This window comes from Chiloscyllium punctatum, chromosome 32 (genome assembly GCF_047496795.1).
Source record: "Chiloscyllium punctatum isolate Juve2018m chromosome 32, sChiPun1.3, whole genome shotgun sequence".
Taxonomy (NCBI): domain Eukaryota; kingdom Metazoa; phylum Chordata; class Chondrichthyes; order Orectolobiformes; family Hemiscylliidae; genus Chiloscyllium; species Chiloscyllium punctatum.
Window position 1 is genome coordinate 50,039,472 of NC_092770.1, and position 21,016 is coordinate 50,060,487.

The 21,016-nt window shown below is 38.7% G+C and overlaps 1 protein-coding gene across 5 annotated transcripts in view; it reads left to right on the forward strand.

The window, feature by feature from the left end:
- pparab (peroxisome proliferator-activated receptor alpha b) overlaps window positions 1-21,016 on the forward strand; it is a 71,503-nt gene that overhangs the window by 32,862 nt on the left and 17,625 nt on the right. For 3 of the 5 annotated variants that reach the window (XM_072552319.1, XM_072552320.1, XM_072552322.1), the window contains 4 exons: window positions 5,219-5,379; window positions 10,028-10,166; window positions 13,685-13,884; window positions 17,910-18,357. In XM_072552319.1, the coding sequence (XP_072408420.1) occupies window positions 5,219-5,379; window positions 10,028-10,166; window positions 13,685-13,884; window positions 17,910-18,357 (948 nt within the window). Of the gene's footprint in view, window positions 1-5,218; window positions 5,380-10,027; window positions 10,167-13,684; window positions 13,885-17,909; window positions 19,126-21,016 lie in introns of all 5 variants that reach the window. The other 2 variants (XR_011953445.1, XM_072552323.1) reach the window with 2 other exon arrangements.

Here is a 21,016-nt window from a genome sequence, read left to right on the forward strand (position 1 = left end):
AAGTGATGTGTGAGAGGGTTCTAGTATTGGAGCAGGATATCTTGTTGTAATTTTAGAGCCTGATGAGAACATTCCTGAAGTATTGTGTGCAGTTTGGCCTTATCTGAGGAAGGATGTTCTGGCTATGGATGGAATACAACAAAGGCTTACCAGACTGATTGCTGGGCTGACAGGATTGATGTATGAAGAGAGACTGGAGACAGCTATATTCGCCAGAGTTTAGAAGAATGAGTGGTCCAATCTCATGGAAACCCATAAATTTCTAACAGGGCTAGGCAGGGTAAATGCAGGAAAGCTGTTCCTGATGACTGGGAAATTCAGAACCAGGGGTCACAATCTAAGGCTACGGATCAACTATTTAGGACTGAGATGATGAGAAATATATATATTTTTCATATAATGGAGAAAGCAGGAACAAAGTACTGAGTTGGATAACAGTCATTGTCCTATTGAATGGCAGAGCAGCCTTGAAGAAACGAATGGCCTACTATTAACTTGTCCTCAAGTCTACCTTAGCCAATTTGTTTCGTTCAATCTGAGACTATTAAAATCACCTGCTATTGATGGAATGTCTTCCTTGCAAGCACCTATTATTTCTTGATTTGTACTCTATACTCCTATTAGGATATTATTCCCACCAGTGAATTATTTTCCATCCTATTTACTTTCCTGTTCCCAAGAACAGCCATATTCAACTCATACAATCCCTACAGTGTGTGAACAAGCCATTTGTTCCAACAATTCGAGGCTGACCTTCTGAAGAGTAACCCACCTAGACCCATTCCCCAATACTCTAAATTTCCCCTGACTGAGCATCAAACCTACACATCTTTGAACACTATATGGGTAATTTAGCATGGCTAATTCACCTAACTTGCACATCTTTGGACTGTGGGAGAAAACTGAAGCACCAGAGGAAACTCAACAGAGTCACTGGCAGAACATGCAAACTCCACACAGACAGTAACCCAAGGCTGGAATTGAACCTGGGTCACTGGCACTGTGAAGTAGAAGTGTGAGCCACTGTGCCACCCATAAACTCTTTACCATTAGCTCTACTGTTCTCTCCACAGATACAGTCAGACCAGTTCAGTATTTCCATTGCTTCATGCTTTTATTTCTGATGTTTTTTCCCACACTATTTCTTATCTCCACATAGACTGATTTACATTTTAACCTTCCAAGCCAAGGTAATTTCTCACTACAGTACTGATCTCATGGTTTATTATTCTGAAGAAGGGTCACTGGAATTGAAACTTTAACTCTGTCTCTCTTCACAGATGCTGCCAGGCCTGCTGAATTTCTCTAGCAATTTCTGTTTTTGTTTCAGATCTTCAGCATCTGCAGTTCTTTATTTTACTTATTAACAGAGTTGCCCCACCTCCTTTTCCTTTTTACCCTGTCAGAAATATTAAGTATCTGTGAATATTCACTTTCCTGCCTTGGTCAGCTTACAATCAAGGCTCTCAGAAATGGCTATATTGTATCTATATGGTTTTATCTGTGCTATCAATTTATTTATCCAGTTATAAACGCATGTACATATTATGCATTGTCAGTTGTTCATTTCAGTACTGGGTGACAAAATTAGTCATGATTTGGAGCTGCTGGTGTTGGACTGGGGTGTACAAGGTTAAAAATCACACAACACCAGGTTATAGTTCAACAGGTTTATTTGGAAGCACTAGCTTTCAGAGCGCTGTTCCTTCATCAGGTGGTTGTGGCTTATACTCTACAAAACTGATGTCTTGGTAAATATATCAAAAAAGCAATAGTGAATCAGTGGTCTACTTTAAAATCAGTTGCTGATTCAATATTATCCATTTTGCACGACTACAAATACTAGTTTGACTTCAGTTAAGTCCTTGTCTAATTTTGTGCAATGAGAAATGTACAAATCCTTTCGCTACTGCTTTTACACCAATTCTGGTCCTATGTACCTTTGTAATTTAGAAATATATTTTTAAAAAAGAACAAAGTTACATTTCAATGTATTGAAAATCAATCAGAGTAAAATATGCATATGTGATGTGGTGGATGCAGGTACAATTACAACATTTAAAAGTCATTTGGATAGCTACATGAATAGAAAAGATTTGGATGGATATGGACCAGGACGATGGGGTTATGTTTGACACGAGATAGTTAGGCCGAAAGGTCTGTTTCAATACTGTATAACTCTCTGACTGTATGATTACAACTGCTTCATAGCCTGCTTGAGATGTATGTACTGCATGAAAGACTATTAAGTGCTACTGCTGCTGCTCGTATGTTTTTCTGCTTTACCATGACTTTAGTCACTTCGAAAATTGTAACTGGTGATAACAGTCTTTCTGTGGTCATAGGGTGTTTCCATTCACTAACTAAAATGTTAGTGTTGCAGAACAAAGGGACCTTGGAGTGTGGGTCCATAGTTCCTTGAAAGTGGAGTCACAGGATAGATAGGATAGTGAAGAAGGCATTTGGTATGGTTTCCTGCATTGGTCAGAGCATCAAGTATAGGAGTTGGGACTTTATGTTGCAGCTGTCCAGGACATTGGTTAGGCCACATTTGGAGTATTGTGAGTATTTCTGGTCTCCCTTCTATCGGAAGGATGTTGTGAAAATTGAGAGGGTTCAGAAAAGATTTACAAGGATGTTGCCAGGGTTGGAGATTTTGGGCTATAGTGAGAAACTGAATAGGCTGAGGCTATTTTCCCTGGAGCGTCAAAGGCTGAGGGGTGACCTTATAGTGGCTTATAAAATTATGAGACTCTTGGATAGGGTAAATAGACAAGGTATTTTCCCTGGGGTGGGCGAGTCAGAACTAGAGGGCATAGGTTTAAGGTGAGGGGGAGGAAATATTAAAAGGGACCTAAAGGGCAAAGTTTTCAAGCCAGGTGTTGCGTGTATAGAATGAGCTGCCAGAGGAAGTAGTGGAGGCTGGTACAATTGCAACATTTAAAAGGCATCTGGATGGGTACATGAATAGGAAGGGTTTGGAAGGATATGGGCCAAGTGCTGGCAAGTGGGACTAGATTAGGTTCGGATATCTGGTCAGCATCGGAAAGTTAGACCGAAGGGTCTGTTTCCGTGCAGAACATCTCTATGACTCTAAGTTAAATACTTTTTTGTTGCTAATGCTTGTGAGCAACTTATCAAAGTTCATTCTTGAATTATTTATTTAATAGTGATCTTCTGTTGTACCTTTTCTATTCTTGACAGGTTGTCTCTTGTTCATATAACATATAATAATCTTTTCACTATTTGATCGTTCAGAGCAAATTGTAAAGCATAGAGTACATTGAACCCTACGTCTTCTGCGTAAGATTTGTTATTCATGGAATGACTCCCTCTTCAGAGGTGGTATTCTTTTATAGTTAGCATGAAAAAGCTGATTTGTTATTTTTCAAGAAATTACTTTTAGGTATTCAATGCTGATAGCATCAGACCCAGTCAGCATGTGTCTCATTTCCAAGATTCTGCTTTATTACAGTGTGGAAAGAAATGCTGATTAATCCTCAAAATACCGTTTATGCTGTCTTTCATCTACTACTTGTTCTTATTGCTAAGGTTGGTGAAACTGTTCAACTGTAGTTTTCATAATTGTGTGTTGGAACTTCTAACAGAATGTTTCATCCGTTTATCCCATAAGATCTTGATTGCTTTATCTCATGTCCAGACAAACGGTTGAATATAATGCCAGCAATGGCTGGCTCGATCAACCTTAATCTGGTTCTGTGCCAATTAGGCAATTAACTGCTTGGCACTGGGGCCTGTGCCCTTTTAGGGTTAGAATCTTTTCCGTATCTTCCAATCCGTTCCCTCCCTCCAAAAGCTGCCAGGTAGTTGTGCAATCACGCTCAAGGCTAGTCAGAAAAGGAGAGCGTGTATTTGATTTTTCTATGAGGCAGCCCCTATTCACAGCAGCACCATCAGGGAGCCACAGGTTACTCAACTAGGAGTGTCCTCCCCTTGAGTCTGCCAACTTTTACTGCACATGTTTGATAATTTGATGGTTATACAAGGGCCTCAGTTAGCCTCTCTCTAGGAAAGCTGCAAGTGAACTGGGTGATCCAGAAGGCAACAGTCATTGTCTCCCAGTTGTACACTTGCTTCTGCCCCAGTCCTTGACTCACTAACTATTCCCGAGGGTCAGGTTAAATTCAGCCCAAGGTTTACAGTTCAACTTAAGAGGTTTGTTGATTCTTGTTGATCACACTGATCTGAATTCCTTTCAAGTAATAGTTATTTCCCACTCTCAAACAAGCGGACAAACTGGAGGAGCCACAACAAGCTTAAATGGGTGTTTAGGCTGACCAGCTTGTTTATGCATTGTATAATTCTTTATAAGATTAAAATTTATGAGTAGTTAGGCAGATTCATATGCAGAATATATTTTAGATCTTTTGAGAAGGATGCTTGGTATTCTATAAATCAGATTTTGCTGATTGTTCCTGGTTTAAGTTTGAAATGATGCATTATGCGCAATATTGCGTCATCGATATCTGTTTCACAATGGAGTGATGAAACAGCGTTAGCAATGTTTTTGAGTATGTGAATAATATTTTCTTTTGTTTAAATCTGTTTCTCTTCCCCCAGCGCAGTCTTGGCTATAATTGAATCTAGACAGTCAATAATTTGGAAAAAGCTGAATTAGTTCTGATATGAAATTTAGTTTGTTTCGCCATGAGTTGATGTTCTTGTTGTGTGCCAGATGAAGGATATAATATAGTACATGATTCGTTTTTAGTGAAATGTACCAGGATACCATACTAAATGGTGAAAGCAAATTGGAGGTTAGGTCATCTTTAATTATAATAGCTGATGCATGCTCTGATTGTTATTTTATAAAGAAATTATGATGTAATAGCGGAATTTTTACCATTAAAAGGCAGACAATAGTGGAGAGAACTACAGATCCATTATAAAATTAATTATTTTCTGAAAGAGCAATATTGCTTTCTTTTTCAAACTATCTAGTTACATGTGATCTAGCTAGTTGTTGGGAAGAATTACCCAGTGATTGGTAACTCCATATAAGTTATTCTTATTTTTGACCTTGAATTGTATTGCTTTAAATTTAGTTTTGACTTTTTGAATGAAATGAATTATTGTCCCTGCCTCATGGATTATTAAAACTAACAAAAGCAGCTAAAATGTTAGAATATTTAATATTATCTCCATTTTACTTTAATATCATAAAGTTTTTTTTTGTCTCCTCCTCATCAACTTTCAGATACTCTTACACCAGCCTCTAGTCCATCATCAACCATCTTTCCTGTTACACCATTAAACCAAGATGAAGCTTCCACCTCTGGATTCAGCATAGAGTGCCGAGTGTGTGGGGACAAGGCCTCGGGCTTTCATTATGGTGTACATGCCTGTGAGGGCTGTAAGGTATGTGCAAGTCTTTTTTTAACTGAAAGGTTTTGTTGGTTTTGACAACAAAAATCAACAGTGTAGTGTTACAATGATTTTATCCATGGCCCTTCTAGTGATGGTTAAAAGTGAGAGCTGTGTTGACTTGTGTTCAATTCTGAGCGTTTTACTAAATGTACAACATCAGAAGAGTTCCATCTTCGTGTTGCCTGACATTTTAATACTTGACTTCAGATGCTTAGGACATCAGATATTTGGTTAAATGCAGTCTTGAAGATCTTTATGACATCAGCTAATGTCATTCATTTATTGTGCATGTTGGTGATATTAAGTGGAGTGGAGTCTCTTCCAACTTATTCTATTCTCAACCTCCTACCAACCCAAAGCGACTAATTAAGAAGTTTGCATGATTGGTCAGTTGATCTTGTTGTGCACTCGGGCGAGAACCGATACTAGTTATATTCTATTGGAACTGTGTGTATCATGTTTTAGCATGTTTTATGGTTGAGGAGGATGTAAATGTTGTTAAAACACTGAAGAAATTAAATTCAGAGAAATGTGCTCTCATGTTTCCAGCCTTGTAATCCAAAAGGTGTAAAGTTAGTAATTTTTAGTGATGCTACCCAAGTCAATCTTCAGAATAGGTATTTTAATATGACTGGGCTTATTACATTCTTGCTGGAAAAGAGTAATATTGTCCATTGGTCTTGAAATCCAACATTATTAACAAACTAGTTCCAAACACTTTAATTGCTGAAACATTGGCAGTAATGAAAGTACAAGTTTTAGGACTGTATTTATCTAATATAGTGAAGGAAATCTTAGATAATGAACAATCACAAAAAAATTTGTCCGTAGAATATCATGTTCTCTTTCTGACAATGTTCATTTGATGAAGGATGTTGCAGAGAAAATGTGAAAGAAATGTTGAAAAGTAAAGAGATTTCTGAAATAAATTGCATTGATGCCAGATACGAATTGTTATCTTGTCCTACAAGGATAAATGCTGCTTAAGAAATTACTGGTTGAGTTCAAAGAGGAACATGTTGTGTGATGAAGACAACATGGAATGGTGTTATAAAAATACGTTGTTAATCTTGTATCTTTGTCCCTCTGTTTTGAAATAGCGATTCAGGTTAATTTTTTAAAATTTCACCTATTATCTTGTGCACTGTTATAAAGTCCACTCTCTATATTCTTTCAATGGTCAAGGTTCCCTATTCTGCTAACTTTCACTAGTATCATGCACTGATCAATGAGGATAGCAGTTTCTTTACTTTGTGTTGCTTTAAAGGCTTTGAGTTTCCCTTATATCCTGGTAATCTGAATGGATCTCTTTATTCAAGAAATGACCTGACCTCTGATCTATAAAACTCCTGCATCATTGCCTTTTGCTAAGTTAATCAAATCTTGCCGGTCTTTGGTTTCTCAAAACAGTGTCTGAGTAGGTTTCAGCATTTATTTTGCAGCAGAAACCTTAATTTTTTAAAATTTATTCTCCTCTCCCTTTTTTATTTGAGCTCCAGATCTGTGTGAGTATCAGTGAAATAATTTCAGATTGTTTGATTAAAACTTGGCCTGTGTATGACTAAGCAACTTTCTTGGTGCCCCATTGCCTGTACACAATTGAATCTTCTACTTGAAAATAAAGATGGGCAAATTGACTCATTTGCTAACCTTTGTTTGTAGATCTATTGTGGAAAGTTTTTTTTTGTCCAGACTGAAATGGCTACCAATTTTGAACTCCACCTGAATCAGACTTCAGCAATATGTGAAAGGTTAATGATTTAAGTCTAACTGTCTACACTGGTAAAGTTAATTTCATAAATCAATACAACCTTTTCACTTCTGATTTTCTTTGGTGCAGATTGTAATGTAGTGCTGGTGGCTCAGGTCTTCTGGATCCAAAAGCAGAGAATTCTGAGATGTTCACTGTTGCTCAGGACTGGAATATCACCACAAGTTCTGGGGAAAATACTTGCACTGAAGCAAGGGACCTGTAGTTTTCCAGAAATGGCTCTGTGACCACTCTGGTCTTGGTGTCATCTGCCAGCATATAAACTTGGGCTGTTTACCCTGTGCTTGATTTACCTAATTTATTTAGGTAGCCATAAGGAAACATAGAATGCCATTTGTAATTAACCTGTTCAGAGAATATCCAGATGAAACCTTCTCTTAAAACACTAGGGGTACTGAAGCACACGTCACATCCTATGTCCCAGCTCTGCTTATGCCTCATGCCTTTTCTTCTGATTCTACTCACCAGCCCCACTCTACACCCACAGCAGCTTTTTTTCTTCTCCATATCAGCAGAACTGAGGAGGCGGATCTATATAGGAGAGACTTTTCTACATCCACGATTGAGGAGCCAGAGTTACAGAGAAGAGGGGTAATATGGTTGGTTATGAACAAGGCTGAGACAGATTTTGAGATGAGCAGAGCCAGGGAGGAAGAGCAGTGGGCAGAGTGAAAGTGGGGGTGGTGAACTTTAGCGAGCAGTGTTTGTCAGGTGGTGACTCGTGAGAATTAAAAGTTGAATAAAGAAAACCTTAACAACACCTGTGTAGACCTGTTGGCACATAAACGCAGCAGCGCTCAGAATGCTAGAGATGGAGTCAGGGGTTTGCTTTTCTGCAGTGACCTCAAATAAGGCTTGGGTTCACTCTGTTTGATTGTAGCTTGCATTCACATTCCGAGTTCCTTTTGACTGCTTTGTGCTGTGGACAGGAGAGGAAATCTTTGGCTCCTGTCATGTAAAATGATAACAATGCACATTTAGGTTTGGTCAAGAATGTATGTTTCCATTTCTTGTTGTGTCTGGAATATCCAGGGTATTGTATTCTTTCCCGGGGAGAAAGAACTGTATCAGGAGGACTAGACTAACTGCCATTTTTAAAATTCATTTATGGGATAAGGTCTAGGCGAGCATTAAGAGTCAACCACATAGCTGTGGGTCTGGAGTCGCATGTAGGCCAGACCAGGTAAAGAAGGCAGTTTCCTTCCCCAAAGGACATTAGTGAGCCAGGTGAGAAGTGGAATTTTCCTGACAATCAACAATGATTCATGGTCATCATTAAACTCTTAATTCCAGATTTTGTTTTTATTCAGTTCAAATTCAACCATCTGCTGTGGCGGGGTTTGAACCCAGGTTTGAATCCAGAACATTACCTGGTATGTGGATTAACAGTCCAATAACAATACGATGAGGCTGTCACCTCCCATGTAGTAACTGAAAGTCCAAAACAACAAATTAAATGTGCTAGATAAATAATTTAATGCAATAAATTGCACTATTGCACTCTACAGTAAATGTATAAAAACAAATATAACACTGAGATGCATTATAAGTTATTAGGGCAGATGCGCAACTGCTTGAATTTTATGAATTCGTTCTCTTCCAAAAGCACTAAGGGTGGCATTACACTCTGGATGGAGTACTTTAATATCCATCACCAAGAATATTTCAGTAGCACCACTACTGTTAGTTAAATCCTAAAGGATATTGCTGCTTGACTGGACCAACAGATGGTGAAGGAAACAACAAGAGGGAAAAACATGTGCTGGACCTTTGTTTTCACCAGTCTAGTTGCAGCAATTGCACCTGTCATGATAGTATCAGGGGTAATGGTAACTGCATAGTCTTGTGGAGACAAAGTCCCAGATGCAAATCAAGGATACTCTCCATCGTGTTGTGTGACCCTGTCACCATGCTGAGTGGGATAGATTTTGAACAGATGCAGCATCTCCAAACAGGGCATCCATGAGACACTGTAAGACAGCAGCAGAATTATATTCAACCACAATCTGTAACCTCGTACTGGCATAGCCCTCCATGCTACCATTACCATGAAGCCAGGGAATCAACCTAAGAGCATGTTAGAGGCTAGGAATTCCGTCATGTATAACTCACCTCCAGACTCTCTAAAGCTTGTCCATCATCTACAATTCAGGAGTCTGAAGAAATAATCTCCATTTATCTGGCTGCATGCAGCTCCAACAGTACTAAATTTGTCACTATCGAGGGCAAATTAGCCTGTTTGACTGGTATGCTATCCATCACCTTCATTTTGTCCTTAATTGGTGCATTTTGGCATTTCTAAGATGAACTGCCACAACTCACCAAGGCTTCTTCATTAGCACTTTCTAATTTCATGACCTCGACTACCTAAAAGGATGAAGGTAGCTGATATCTGGGAGCGCCAACATCTCCAAGTACTCCAAATTGCATGTCATCACATAAGTAGTTTAATAGTTTAGAGACCGTGGAAGGGTTGAGAGAGGTGGGGGTGAGTTGGACTTGGGTGTCATCACTTTACACATGGAAACTCAAATGCATTCAGTCAAAGACATCAAGGACCAACATATTGAGAACTAGGAAGTGGGCACCAGAGATAACATGGGGTTGGGAAGTGCATTGGTTGAGCATTTTAGTTTTTAGCACAATTGTATTCTTGTAATTCCATCCTTGATGAAATAGTTTTGCTCCTTCTGTACATTGAAATAGAATCTTGTAAAAGAAATTTCAAGTCTGCCATAACCTATTATTCAATAATAATTTTCAATAGATGTCCTATTCCTGTGTTATTGTATTATTGAAAAACCAAAATCTTGTATTCCACTAGAAGCAGGTTGCTCTATAATTGCCACTGGGGTTTTTATTTTGCAGGGTTTTTTTAGGAGGACTATACGATTGAAACTGGACTATGATCAGTGTGAACGCAACTGTAAGATTCAAAAGAAGAATCGCAACAAGTGCCAGTGCTGTCGTTTTCAGAAGTGCCTTGCTGTGGGAATGTCACACAATGGTACAAGAAGACTATAAGACTTTACTTTAGATTTCTAATCAGAAGCATAAATATTAAGTCTGATTTTGATTAGCAGGTGCATAGATTGTTCACACGTTGATGTACAATTTTTTTCCTATACATGTATTCGCATTATGTACCATATTGTACACAGTACATCCTAATTTAGCTGCATTAGTTACATCTTATTTTTTGTATGGCCATGTAGTATTTACTTGATTGATCTGGTTCAGTAGCTGCATTATGTGGTTATAATTCCTTGACTGCCTATATGACTACTGGTTTGACATCAAATCCTGTAGTTTTATATACTTGCTAGTTCATCTTTGACATCAGTCTACAAGATGCTGAAAGGCGCAGTTTGGTGCAAGACCAAAGAAACACAAAAGCTACTTGCAGGAAAGGAAGTATGGAAGAAAATAGTGCTAATATTAGAGGGGATGGAAGGAAAAAGAAAGCAAACATTAAGAGCTAATTTAGTACCATTTATGAAAACCATGACAATTCTGAGAAGGCCTGCACTGGTTCTATTATCTAGTGCTAATTTCCTGCCTTTTCTGCAAATCCTGACATGCCATTTCTTATTGAGGTGGCATGGTGTCTCAGTGGTTAGCACTGCTGCCTCATAGCACCAGAGACCTGGGTTCAATTTCAGTCTCAGGTGACTGTCTGTGTGGAGTTTGCACATTCTCCCCGTGTCTGCGTGGATTTCCTCTGGGTGCTCCGGTTTCCTCCCACAGTGCAAAGATGTGTAGGTTAGGTGGATTAGCCATGGGAAATAAAGGGTTACAGGGATAGGGTAGTAGAGTGAATCTGGGTGGGATGCTGTTCGGAGAGTCGTGGACTTGTTGGGCCTCATGTCCTGCCTACGCACGATAGGGATTCTATGGAATTTTAAACAAATAATCATCCAATGCTGTCTTGAATATCTTATTTGACCCTGCCTCCACCACAGTTCCAGACAATGCATTCCATCCCTAACTAATCGCTGTGTGAATTTTTTTCTCTCTCTCTTTCATCTCCCTTGCTTTATTTGCATGTCACTTTAAATTTACACCCTCGTGCTCTTATGATTGAGAACAATTTCTCCATATCTACTCTGTTTAGACCACTCATGATTTTGAAAACCTCTATCAGATCTTAGCTTGACCTTCTTCTCTCCAAGGAAGCAGACCCAACTTTTTCAATCTATCACACAGCTGAGGTTTCTCATTCCTGACATTATTCCTGTAAATACGTTGTTTGTACAAATGGGTATAGAAGTTTGGGATGCTATTTCATGAAGGCAATTGATGCTAAATCCACTACTGAACATTTTTTTCCATTGGATGTATGAGAGGTGTGGAAAAAGGTAGTAAATGGAGTTGGGTCACACATCAGCTATGATCTCATGAAATGATGGAGCAGGCTTAAGGAGCTAAGTGACATGTTCCTTTTCTGCATTAGCCACTGAATAATGATTGGTTCCACAGCATTGTTGATTGGAAAGGATGAGCCCTAGTGAAGTCCTACCCCAAATTAATTGGCACCTAAATGTTTCTTAACTTTGAGACATTGCGATCAGGCCTTTTCCCAGTATTTTCGGTGCATCAACCATTTATTTACGTGTGCACACTTTAGCTTGGTCATCAAAGTTCATTGTTTGAGCTCATAGTAGAACTAGCATCCACCTTTACCCTCTCAAGAGCTGGACCATATGGTATCCTTTGCTCCCACTCCCTTATGCCAGGTACTTCAGCATGTACAGATCCCTTCCCTTTACTGGCGTCTGAATTATGCACAATGTCTGAAATGTTGCTGGTGTCAGATTGAGTGACAGTGCCTCTTCATCCACACCATCATATTCCTCTTCCTCCAGTATTGAGAAAGTTTCCAGACCTTGGGTACCTGAAATGAAAAACACACACTATTTTTGAGGGAAAAAGAGATCATAAGAGTGTGCTTATACTATCTGCAACTTGAACTATCTTTTCACATGAAAAAGTAATACTGCTCAAAAATTTCAATTTTATAATTCTTTATAAAGTCAATATTAAGGTCCACAAGGACAGGTTTCCCATGTGAGAAGTAGGACATCAACTTATAATACTTAAAACAAGTTCTTATTAAGTTTAAATTGTTTATTACTATTAGCCAACTAGAATTTCCAAACTCAGGAAAACTGGAAACTAATGGGATTTGAAGGCAGCCAGGTCATCAGGTAAACACTCTTCGTGAGTTGAGAGGAACAGAAATGCTTATCCCAGCTCTTCAAGCAAATATTCTGCCAAATGTGACCCTTCTTTGTTACTTTGACTGATGCCCAGCCATAATGCCTCAGTATTTACCTTTTGCCTTCCCAAATGGTGGCTTCAAAGCACCTCTCTCCAACTTATACCACAAGATTTGCCTGTCATCTTTGTGCCTTGGAGATAGCAGATGCTGGAGATCAGAATTGAAGAGTGTGGTGCTGGAAAAGTGCAGCTGGTCAAGCAGCATTTGAAGAGTAGGAGAGTTGATGTTTGAGTGTAAGCTCTTCATCAGGCTCATGTAGTTTATGCTATTAAGATGTAGTCTTAACACCCATTCTTCGTCAATATCTTTTATAGAAAAGAGAAGCAGAAGTGGGGCATTCAGCCCTTGAGCCTCCATGGCTATTCAAAATGATGTTGGCTGATCATCTAACTCAGTACTTTGTTTCTGCTTTCTTCCCCATAACCTTTGATCCCTTTAGCCCTCAGAACTATTTTTTACTCCCTCTCAATATTTTGACCTCAATCACTTTCTGTTCCATCCTGGGATCTCCACTACAATAAGCACTGACTTTGCCTTTTGGTCTGGGCCCCCTCACCATCTGCTCCCTTTGTGCCTTATTCCTTTTTGTCAGCAACATGTAAACCATTATTTTCTTGCTCCCTTCAGTTCCAAAGAAGAATCATATTGCACTCTTTTTCTCTCTTTCTCCATAAGCTGCCAGACCTATTGAGTTTCCCCAGCACATTCAGTTTTTACTGCATTTTCAATCAAAGTTAATGTTAAGGCACTTAGTGCTTGTTCATGTTTTGTGAATGAAAGTGAACATTGAAACCTGCTTATGTGTTTCTGAGCCCTGAAAATCTACCATGTACAGTAGGTACAAATTGTAGTGATTTCACTCAGTCACATTCTATTGCTTAGAGATTAATGAGACAGAACTCAAGAAATGGTGTTGACTATACTGGGAGATCCAGAAGCAGTGTTGGGAAAGACCAGGAATGATGATTGATGTTATTTTGTGGAGGACAGTGGAGGGGAGAAGTATGGAGATGCTGCTCAGAAAGTGGTTGAACTAGTGTAAAGCTGAAGGATAATAAGGCAAAGTGAATGGGGCTAGAAAGAGACCTTGAAAAGTGACTGAAAGAGAAAAAGAAGAAAAGGACCAGTGTGAACTTAGGAAAAACTGAGGTAGTCTCAGTTTAAATTGAAGTGAGGTGAGTAGGATAAGAGCGTCAACCCAAAGTGAAGGATAAAAAATGGAATTTTCTTTCCTACCTGCACAGCTATCCGTTTTGGTAGAATGCCTCAATCTGAAAAGGAAAAATTAAAAGCAGAGATTCTAACTCTAGAGCAAGACGTACAGAATTCACAGATGGCGGACCTAAAATGTCTTGCAAAACACATGTATGAGTCTTACCTGAAGAATTTTAACATGAACAAGTCCAAAGCTAGAGCCATTTTGACAGGAAAAGCTAATATCCCGGTAAGTAACTCTATTTCCTCCCCATTAATTTGACTTCTTTATTCAATACATATTAAAGAGTAGATGAAGAATTTGGTGTTTCAATGCAGCTATATGAGCATGTCTTCCTATTCTTTCTCCAATCTCAGATTGATTGAGATTTGTTTTTTTTATTTTTGTCAGTTGTGGTTTGTATATATTGTATCAAATTTTGCAAAACGTTTGACAGTCTTTGAATTCAATATTCATTCATCCTGTATTTCATTATTAGATGGTTTATCATCTTTGTGAAAGTTTATTGATATCAGCAATGTCTGTCATCATTAATGTTAATTTTTTGCATTTCTAAATTACTATTATAGAATCATAGAGTAATAAAATGATTACAGAATACGAGGTCACTGAGCCCTAAGCCCTCTTCAAGATCAATGCACCTAGTTCCACTCTACCTCTATTTTTCCTACAATATTTTTTAATTTTCAGATTATCCAATTTTGTTTTGAAGACTTGATTGAATCTACATTTATGCCCACAAAAAAGACCCTGAGCTTCCAGTTGCCTGTCACTTTAACACACCACCCTGTTTGCTGTCCAACATCTTTGTCTCAGGTTTGCTCCAGTGTTTCAGTGAAGTTCAACACAAGCTGGATGAACAACGCCTCATTTCTCTTTGTGGACCCTGAAGCCCTCCAGACTCAATATCAAGTTCAATAGTTTTAGGGCCTGAACTCCCTCTTGTCCTAGCCCCCTACCACACACACAGGCCTTGTTATCACATTGTCTGCCATTAGACACTACCTATTGTTAACCACTAACAGTCTCCATTAACAGCTATTCACCTTCCTCTTGCCAGATAATTATCAAATTGTCTGTCCAACGGTTCTTCTGTCTCTTTGGACTCTATATTCCTACCTATTGTTTACTCCTTACTGCCCTACCCCCAATCTTTTGATTATAAACCAACATTTTCCTAACTGCCATCAGTTCTGAGGAAAGGTCACTGGACCCAAAATGTTAATTTTGATTTCTCTTCACAGATGCTGCCAGACCTGCTGAGCTTTTCCAGTAACTTCTGTTTTTGTTTCTGTTTTACAGCCTCTACAGTTCTTTTGGCTTTTATTTAGTGTTCCTACAGGTTCATTATTACTTTCTAGTTTTGTTTTGTACTTTAAAGCCTTATTTATAAATCATAGGCTCCTGTATATTTTATTATGTTCTCAATCTCCTCTATCACCTTAACAACTCCTGTAGCTAAGTGTGAGGTGATTCACTTTGGTAAGAGTAACAAAAAGATGGGGTACTGGGCTAATGGTCGGATACTTGGTAGTGTGGAAGAGCAGAGGGATCTTGGTGTCCATGTACACAGATCTCTGAAAGTTGCCACCCAAGTAAATAGTGCAGTGAAGAAGGCATATGGCGTACTGGCTTTTATTGGTAGAGGAATTGAGTTCCGGAGTCCTGAGGTCATGCTGCAGTTGTATAAGACTCTGGTGCGGCCGCATCTGGAATATTGTGTGCAGTTTTGGTCGCCATACTATAGGAAGGATGTGGAGGCACTGGAACGGGTGCAGAGGAAGTTTACCAGGATGTTGCCTGGTATGGTAGGAAGATCCTATGAGGAAAGGCTGAGGCACTTGGGGTTGTTTTCATTGGAGAAAAGAAGGTTTAGGGGTGACTTGATAGAGGTGTACAAGATGATTAGGGGGTTAGATAGGGTTGACAGTGAGAACCTTTTTCCACATATGGAGTCAGCTATTACAAGGGGGCATAGCTTTAAATTAAGGGGGGTAGATATAGGACTGATGTTAGGGGTAGGTTCTTCACTCAGCGAGTCGTAAGTTCATGGAATGCCCTGCCAGGAGCAGTTGTGGACTCTCCCTCTTTATGGGTATTTAAGCGGGCATTGGATAGGTATATGGAGGATAGTGGGTTAGTGTAGGTTAGGTGGGCTTGGATCGGCGCAACATCGAGGGCCGAAGGGCCTGTACTGCGCTGTATTCTTCTATGTTCTATGTATGTATCCTAAGATCCCTCTGACCTAAAGAATCATGCCTTTTATATTGCCTTGCCTATTTCTCCCTGTCAAACTGAATCCCCACATTAAACTTAATGTTTTATAATATTTAATTATATTGTAAAATTTTCTCTTAAATGCCACTGAGATAATCAGTCCACCCAATTGTTTATATAGCACTGTACTCAATTTGAATTTTGTTTATGGGGATGCAGAAGGGAGAAGACATGGGATGAAATGGAGGAAGGGGCAGTTAGCAATAGTATTTGTTTTGGGTGAGATAGTCGTCGTCATTATTATCCTCCAGAAACGTTTGATACTTGTGTTTCTCACGTCCATCTTCCTTCTGTTTTGCCTGCCATATCTGCTGTGCAAGATATATGATGAAATGAAAATGAGGCAAGAAGTGATGCACAAAATTCAAAGGTTGATAGCAATTTGATTCTTTAAAGTCCTGTAACGTGGAAATTCTACAAACAAAAAACATCTGATTTCACGCCACATTTTTCAACAAACTGAGAGTGCAATAACTTAACATATTTTAAATGTGACATTTAGTATATTTGCAGGAATGTGAACACTAGAGAATTTAAATTTGATATTTTGTCGCCTCACTATGGGAGGTTTATTCTTGTTCTAATTAAAGCATCAATGCTAAAATCCATGATCATTTTCACATTTATTAAACTGGTAACAATCATTATGCTTGTTGCTGATGGATCGAAAGAATTGAAGGATAACGGTTAAACACTTTTTTAAAATCAACATTTGTCTTTTTATTTCCTTGTCCAGACTCTTCATGACTTTTGCAAATTGGTAATATCACCCAACTTACCATCTAGTGAGCTTGATGGTATTTTCCACTTGTATCTTGTTCTACATGTACTTGTAATTTCTTTAGTTCTGTAAAAGCCATTCCTTCCAGAAAATGTATTCCAAGTGTGAAAAAGCAAACCCTTATTTTGCAGAATTTTGTTATTCAATTTAATAATACATTTATTTGCCTTAAGTAAAAACTGAAGAGGATCCTGTTTAAAAATAAGGCAGGAAAGTGGAGTTGAGGATTATCAGATCAGCCATGATCTAATTGAATGGCAGCACTGACCCAATGGGCTGAATGAGCTGCTTCTGCTCCTACATCTTGTGGTCTTATGTATGATTGAGCTTGCTTTGCCATTCAATACAAGGGATCATGTGGTCTATTCTTTCTATTTATTATATTTAGATTAGATTCCCTACAGTGTGGAAACAGGCCCTTCAGCCCAACCAGTCCACACCGACCCTCAAAAGAGTAACCTACCTAGACTCATTTCCCTCTGACTAATGCACCTAACACTACGGGCAATTTAGCATGGCCAATTCACCTGACCTGCACATCTTTCGACTGTGGGAGGAAACCAGAGCACCCGGAGGAAACCCACGCAGACATGGGGAGAATGTGCAAACTCCACACAGTCACCCGAGGCTGGAATCGAACCTGGGACCCTGGTGCTGTGAAGCAGCAGTGCTAACCACTGAGCCATCAATAACATCCTATAAAAGCAATTTTACTAACTTCTTTTAAATATTATACCACATAAGGTAAGTTTTTAGGACAAATTACCAAACAATGTGGTTGACGAAGTAGTTTTTAAGGGATACAGTACATTAAAGAAGAAAATTAGTCAGGTAGAGTGGGTAAGCAGTGAAATTTCAAAACGAGGGTTCTGGAAAGCTGAAATGTGGCTGCCAGTGCTCACCTTATATCAAGATCAGGCAAGCTTAGGAGGTCTGATGGAACAGTGCAGATATCTGCACAGAAATGGGCAGGGGTGAGATCTTGGAACTAAAACAAAAATGCACATTTTGAAATTGAGATAATGCTTAACTAAAATATTATTTGACAAGTACAGAGTTAATGGGTAAAAAGGATTTGGGCCAACTTTGGAAAAATGAAATAAAAGGTACTGAAATGAAGTCTTAATTTTGTTCTGAGTATGTTGTATAGAAGAATTTTTTGATGTTTACTAATTAGTGAATATAAAATTTACAGCCATTTGTCATTCATGACATGGAGACATTACGCCTAGCAGAAGAGAACCTCGTATCAAAACAAGCAGTAAACGGCATCCAGAACAAAGAAGCTGAAGTTAGAATCTTTCAACGCTGCCAATGTACGTCTGTGGAAACAGTAAGAGAACTGACAGAATTTGCCAAATGTATCCCTGAATTTGTAAACCTTGACCTCAATGATCAAGTGACCTTGTTAAAATATGGAGTTTATGAAGCCATATTTGCCATGTTGGCGTCCATTATGAACAAAGATGGTCTGCTGGTAGCTTATGGGAACGGCTTTATGACCCGAGAGTTCTTAAAAAGCCTGCGGAAACCTTTTAATGAGATAATGGAACCCAAGTTTGAGTTTGCCATGAAGTTCAATGCACTAGAGTTGGACGATAGTGATTTGGCTCTCTTTGTGGCCGCCATCATTCTTTCTGGAGGTAAGAATAAGTGACTGGTAAAACTGAAAGTTAAACAGCATTTCAACCAGACAGTATTTTCACTATTGTAATTAATCGTTGTTTTAAGAGCTCAATTTTTCACATTACTGGAAAAATGAATACACTAATTACACCTGTACATCAATAGCAATATCTAAGACGCAGCTAAAGATTTGTTTTGTCATTGACATTGACCCAGACTTACTTTTCTCGATAATGATAAACTCTCCAGAGCTCTCGATAACAATGGTACCATATCTTCTGGGAAGTCATTTGAGCCGAAACCCATCAATTATGATGCATCGTTCTCAACTCCAGAGGAACGCATGCTTCTATTCCCCTTATTCTAATGCTTAAAATGGCAGGGGCCAACAGTGTGAGAATATTGCAAGTTTGCCCATAATTTGAACCAATTTAATTGCAGGAATAAGTCAGCAAAGAAGGGCAATAAGTTTAAAGCAGATGTACTTGGATGGCTTTGCTTATTTTAGGGATGATAATATGTTAGGCGGTGTAGTATTGATGAAAATTTCAGCAATAAAATCATAATTCTTCCTCAAGATTCACTACCACAAATGAAAGACTTGTACCAATAAAAACTGGTTCCCTGGCTTCTCTTCCACTTTACATTTCGTCTTGGTCCTCAGTCCTACTGATGTTGAAAGGGAAAACAGCAAACCGGGAGGTGAGGAGGAGCTGAGCTGACCACCAAAGAGTTGGTTTACCACCTCAAGGTTGCCTTCCTTGGGGACTGGAAGATTCCATCTGGTATGTGGAATATGTGAGACTGAGTGAGTGTGAGCTGGCAGACAGAGAGAGAAAGGTATACTAACATATACAAACATATACCATTTTTTTTTATTAGTTATTCACTTTTTTATGAAATTAAGGTTGTTTTCTTTATACTTTAGCTTTTTTCACGTTTATGTTTAATGTTCATCAACTAGATCTAGTACAACTGCTGTTGTGTTGCTTGCTGAAGGAGAGTAAGAAGCTCTGAAGAAATCTTGATTGCTTTTTTGAGGGCTAGCAAAATAAGTTACTTTTAATCCAGTAGCAATGGGAATTGTACAAAATGCTCAGTATACCTAATGGCACCTGTGTAGTGAGAAACAGATACAGAAAGACCTTCCTTCAGAACTGGTGCAGATTATGGACCTAAAGCATTGCTTCTCTTGCTCACTCCATAGATGCTACATGGCCTGCTGCGTATTTCCAGCAGTTTTGGTCTATATTTCATGTTTCCACAATCAGCATTACTTTACATTCTTACTTCATCCTCCTTGCTGGGCATTTGCAAGTGCAGCTCATTTCCATTTAAAATGAGGAAAAAAAAATTTCATTGTTCAGTGCAAAGTGTAATTTGGATGTTGTTGTCCAGATATTATATTGTGCAACTTCAAAGAAACCGAGCTGATTGGATATTATGAATTGTCAAGTTGTCCATAAATATTTGACAAAGCAGAGGTTGTAAAGTGCACAGTTGTGCTCCCTCAAATATTTTAAGAAGGTAACCTATATCCAAACTTTTATTTTTTTTAAAAGACAGATGTAAAGTCAATATTCTAGGAGTGATACAGTTTGTCAAACCACTAGGCTTCATGAAAACAGAAGTTACTTACACACTACAGTTGAAACATGAACAATAGAAAGCAGAATTTAAAATAACCTAACTAATTGAAAATCCAACTGACTTGAAATCGCAACTTAACAAAGCTGTTCCAATTCCCGCAACATCCCATAAACCTACCCCTTGGCAAATGGTAAATTCAAACAATTTTCTTACAGGCAGGAGAGATTTCAGAGAGAAAATTCAGGTAGCACTTTCTTGAAGCATGGAACTTCTTTACACTGTAGATGCTTCCTTCCTACCAGCAGTTTTCTGACTGTTTGCTAAAACTAAACCAAACTGGGAGAACTAGCTACTCTCCTTTCATTGTACAACTTTTTTTTTAAAAATCCCTAAAGGCCACTTCTGATTGTTGATGTAGGCAGTTTCTGTTAGTCATTTCAGCACCACTGACTTTACAGCCCCTCTTGGAAAAAAAAAGGACAACATGACCTTGTTAAAGGGGTAGCATCGTCACAATAGTCAGGGGACAAAAACTTGGAATTATAATGTGGGACGATGTGACGTTATGCAATTTGGCAGGAAGAATGCACAAGCTGAGTATTATTTATACAGAGAAAGACTGAGCGATTTGAAAGTCCTTGCTCATGAGTTACAAAAACTTGTTAGCATAACAAGTTAGCTGGGTAATTTGGAAGACAAATAGAATGTTAGCATTTATTTCAAAGGGAATGGAGCAAATAGTGGGGAGGTTTTGCTAAAACTGTACAAACCACTAGCCAGAACACAACTGGAATTCTGTGAATAGTCCAGAGAAGGTTCACTCAACTGATCCCACACATTGAGGAATTTCTTTGAAAGGTGAAATTGAAGAATTTGGGCCATTACTCATTGGAATTTAGAAAAGTGAGAGGCAACTTTATTGAAACATTTGGAATCTCACAGATTTGACTGGATAAATGCAGAAAGATTATTTTATCTTGGTTTAGGGCATAATTTCAGAATAGGGGGTCACAGACACTAGGAGGAATTTCTTCAGAGGATAGTGAATCTGTGGAATTCTTTACCACAGATGGCTGTAGACAATGA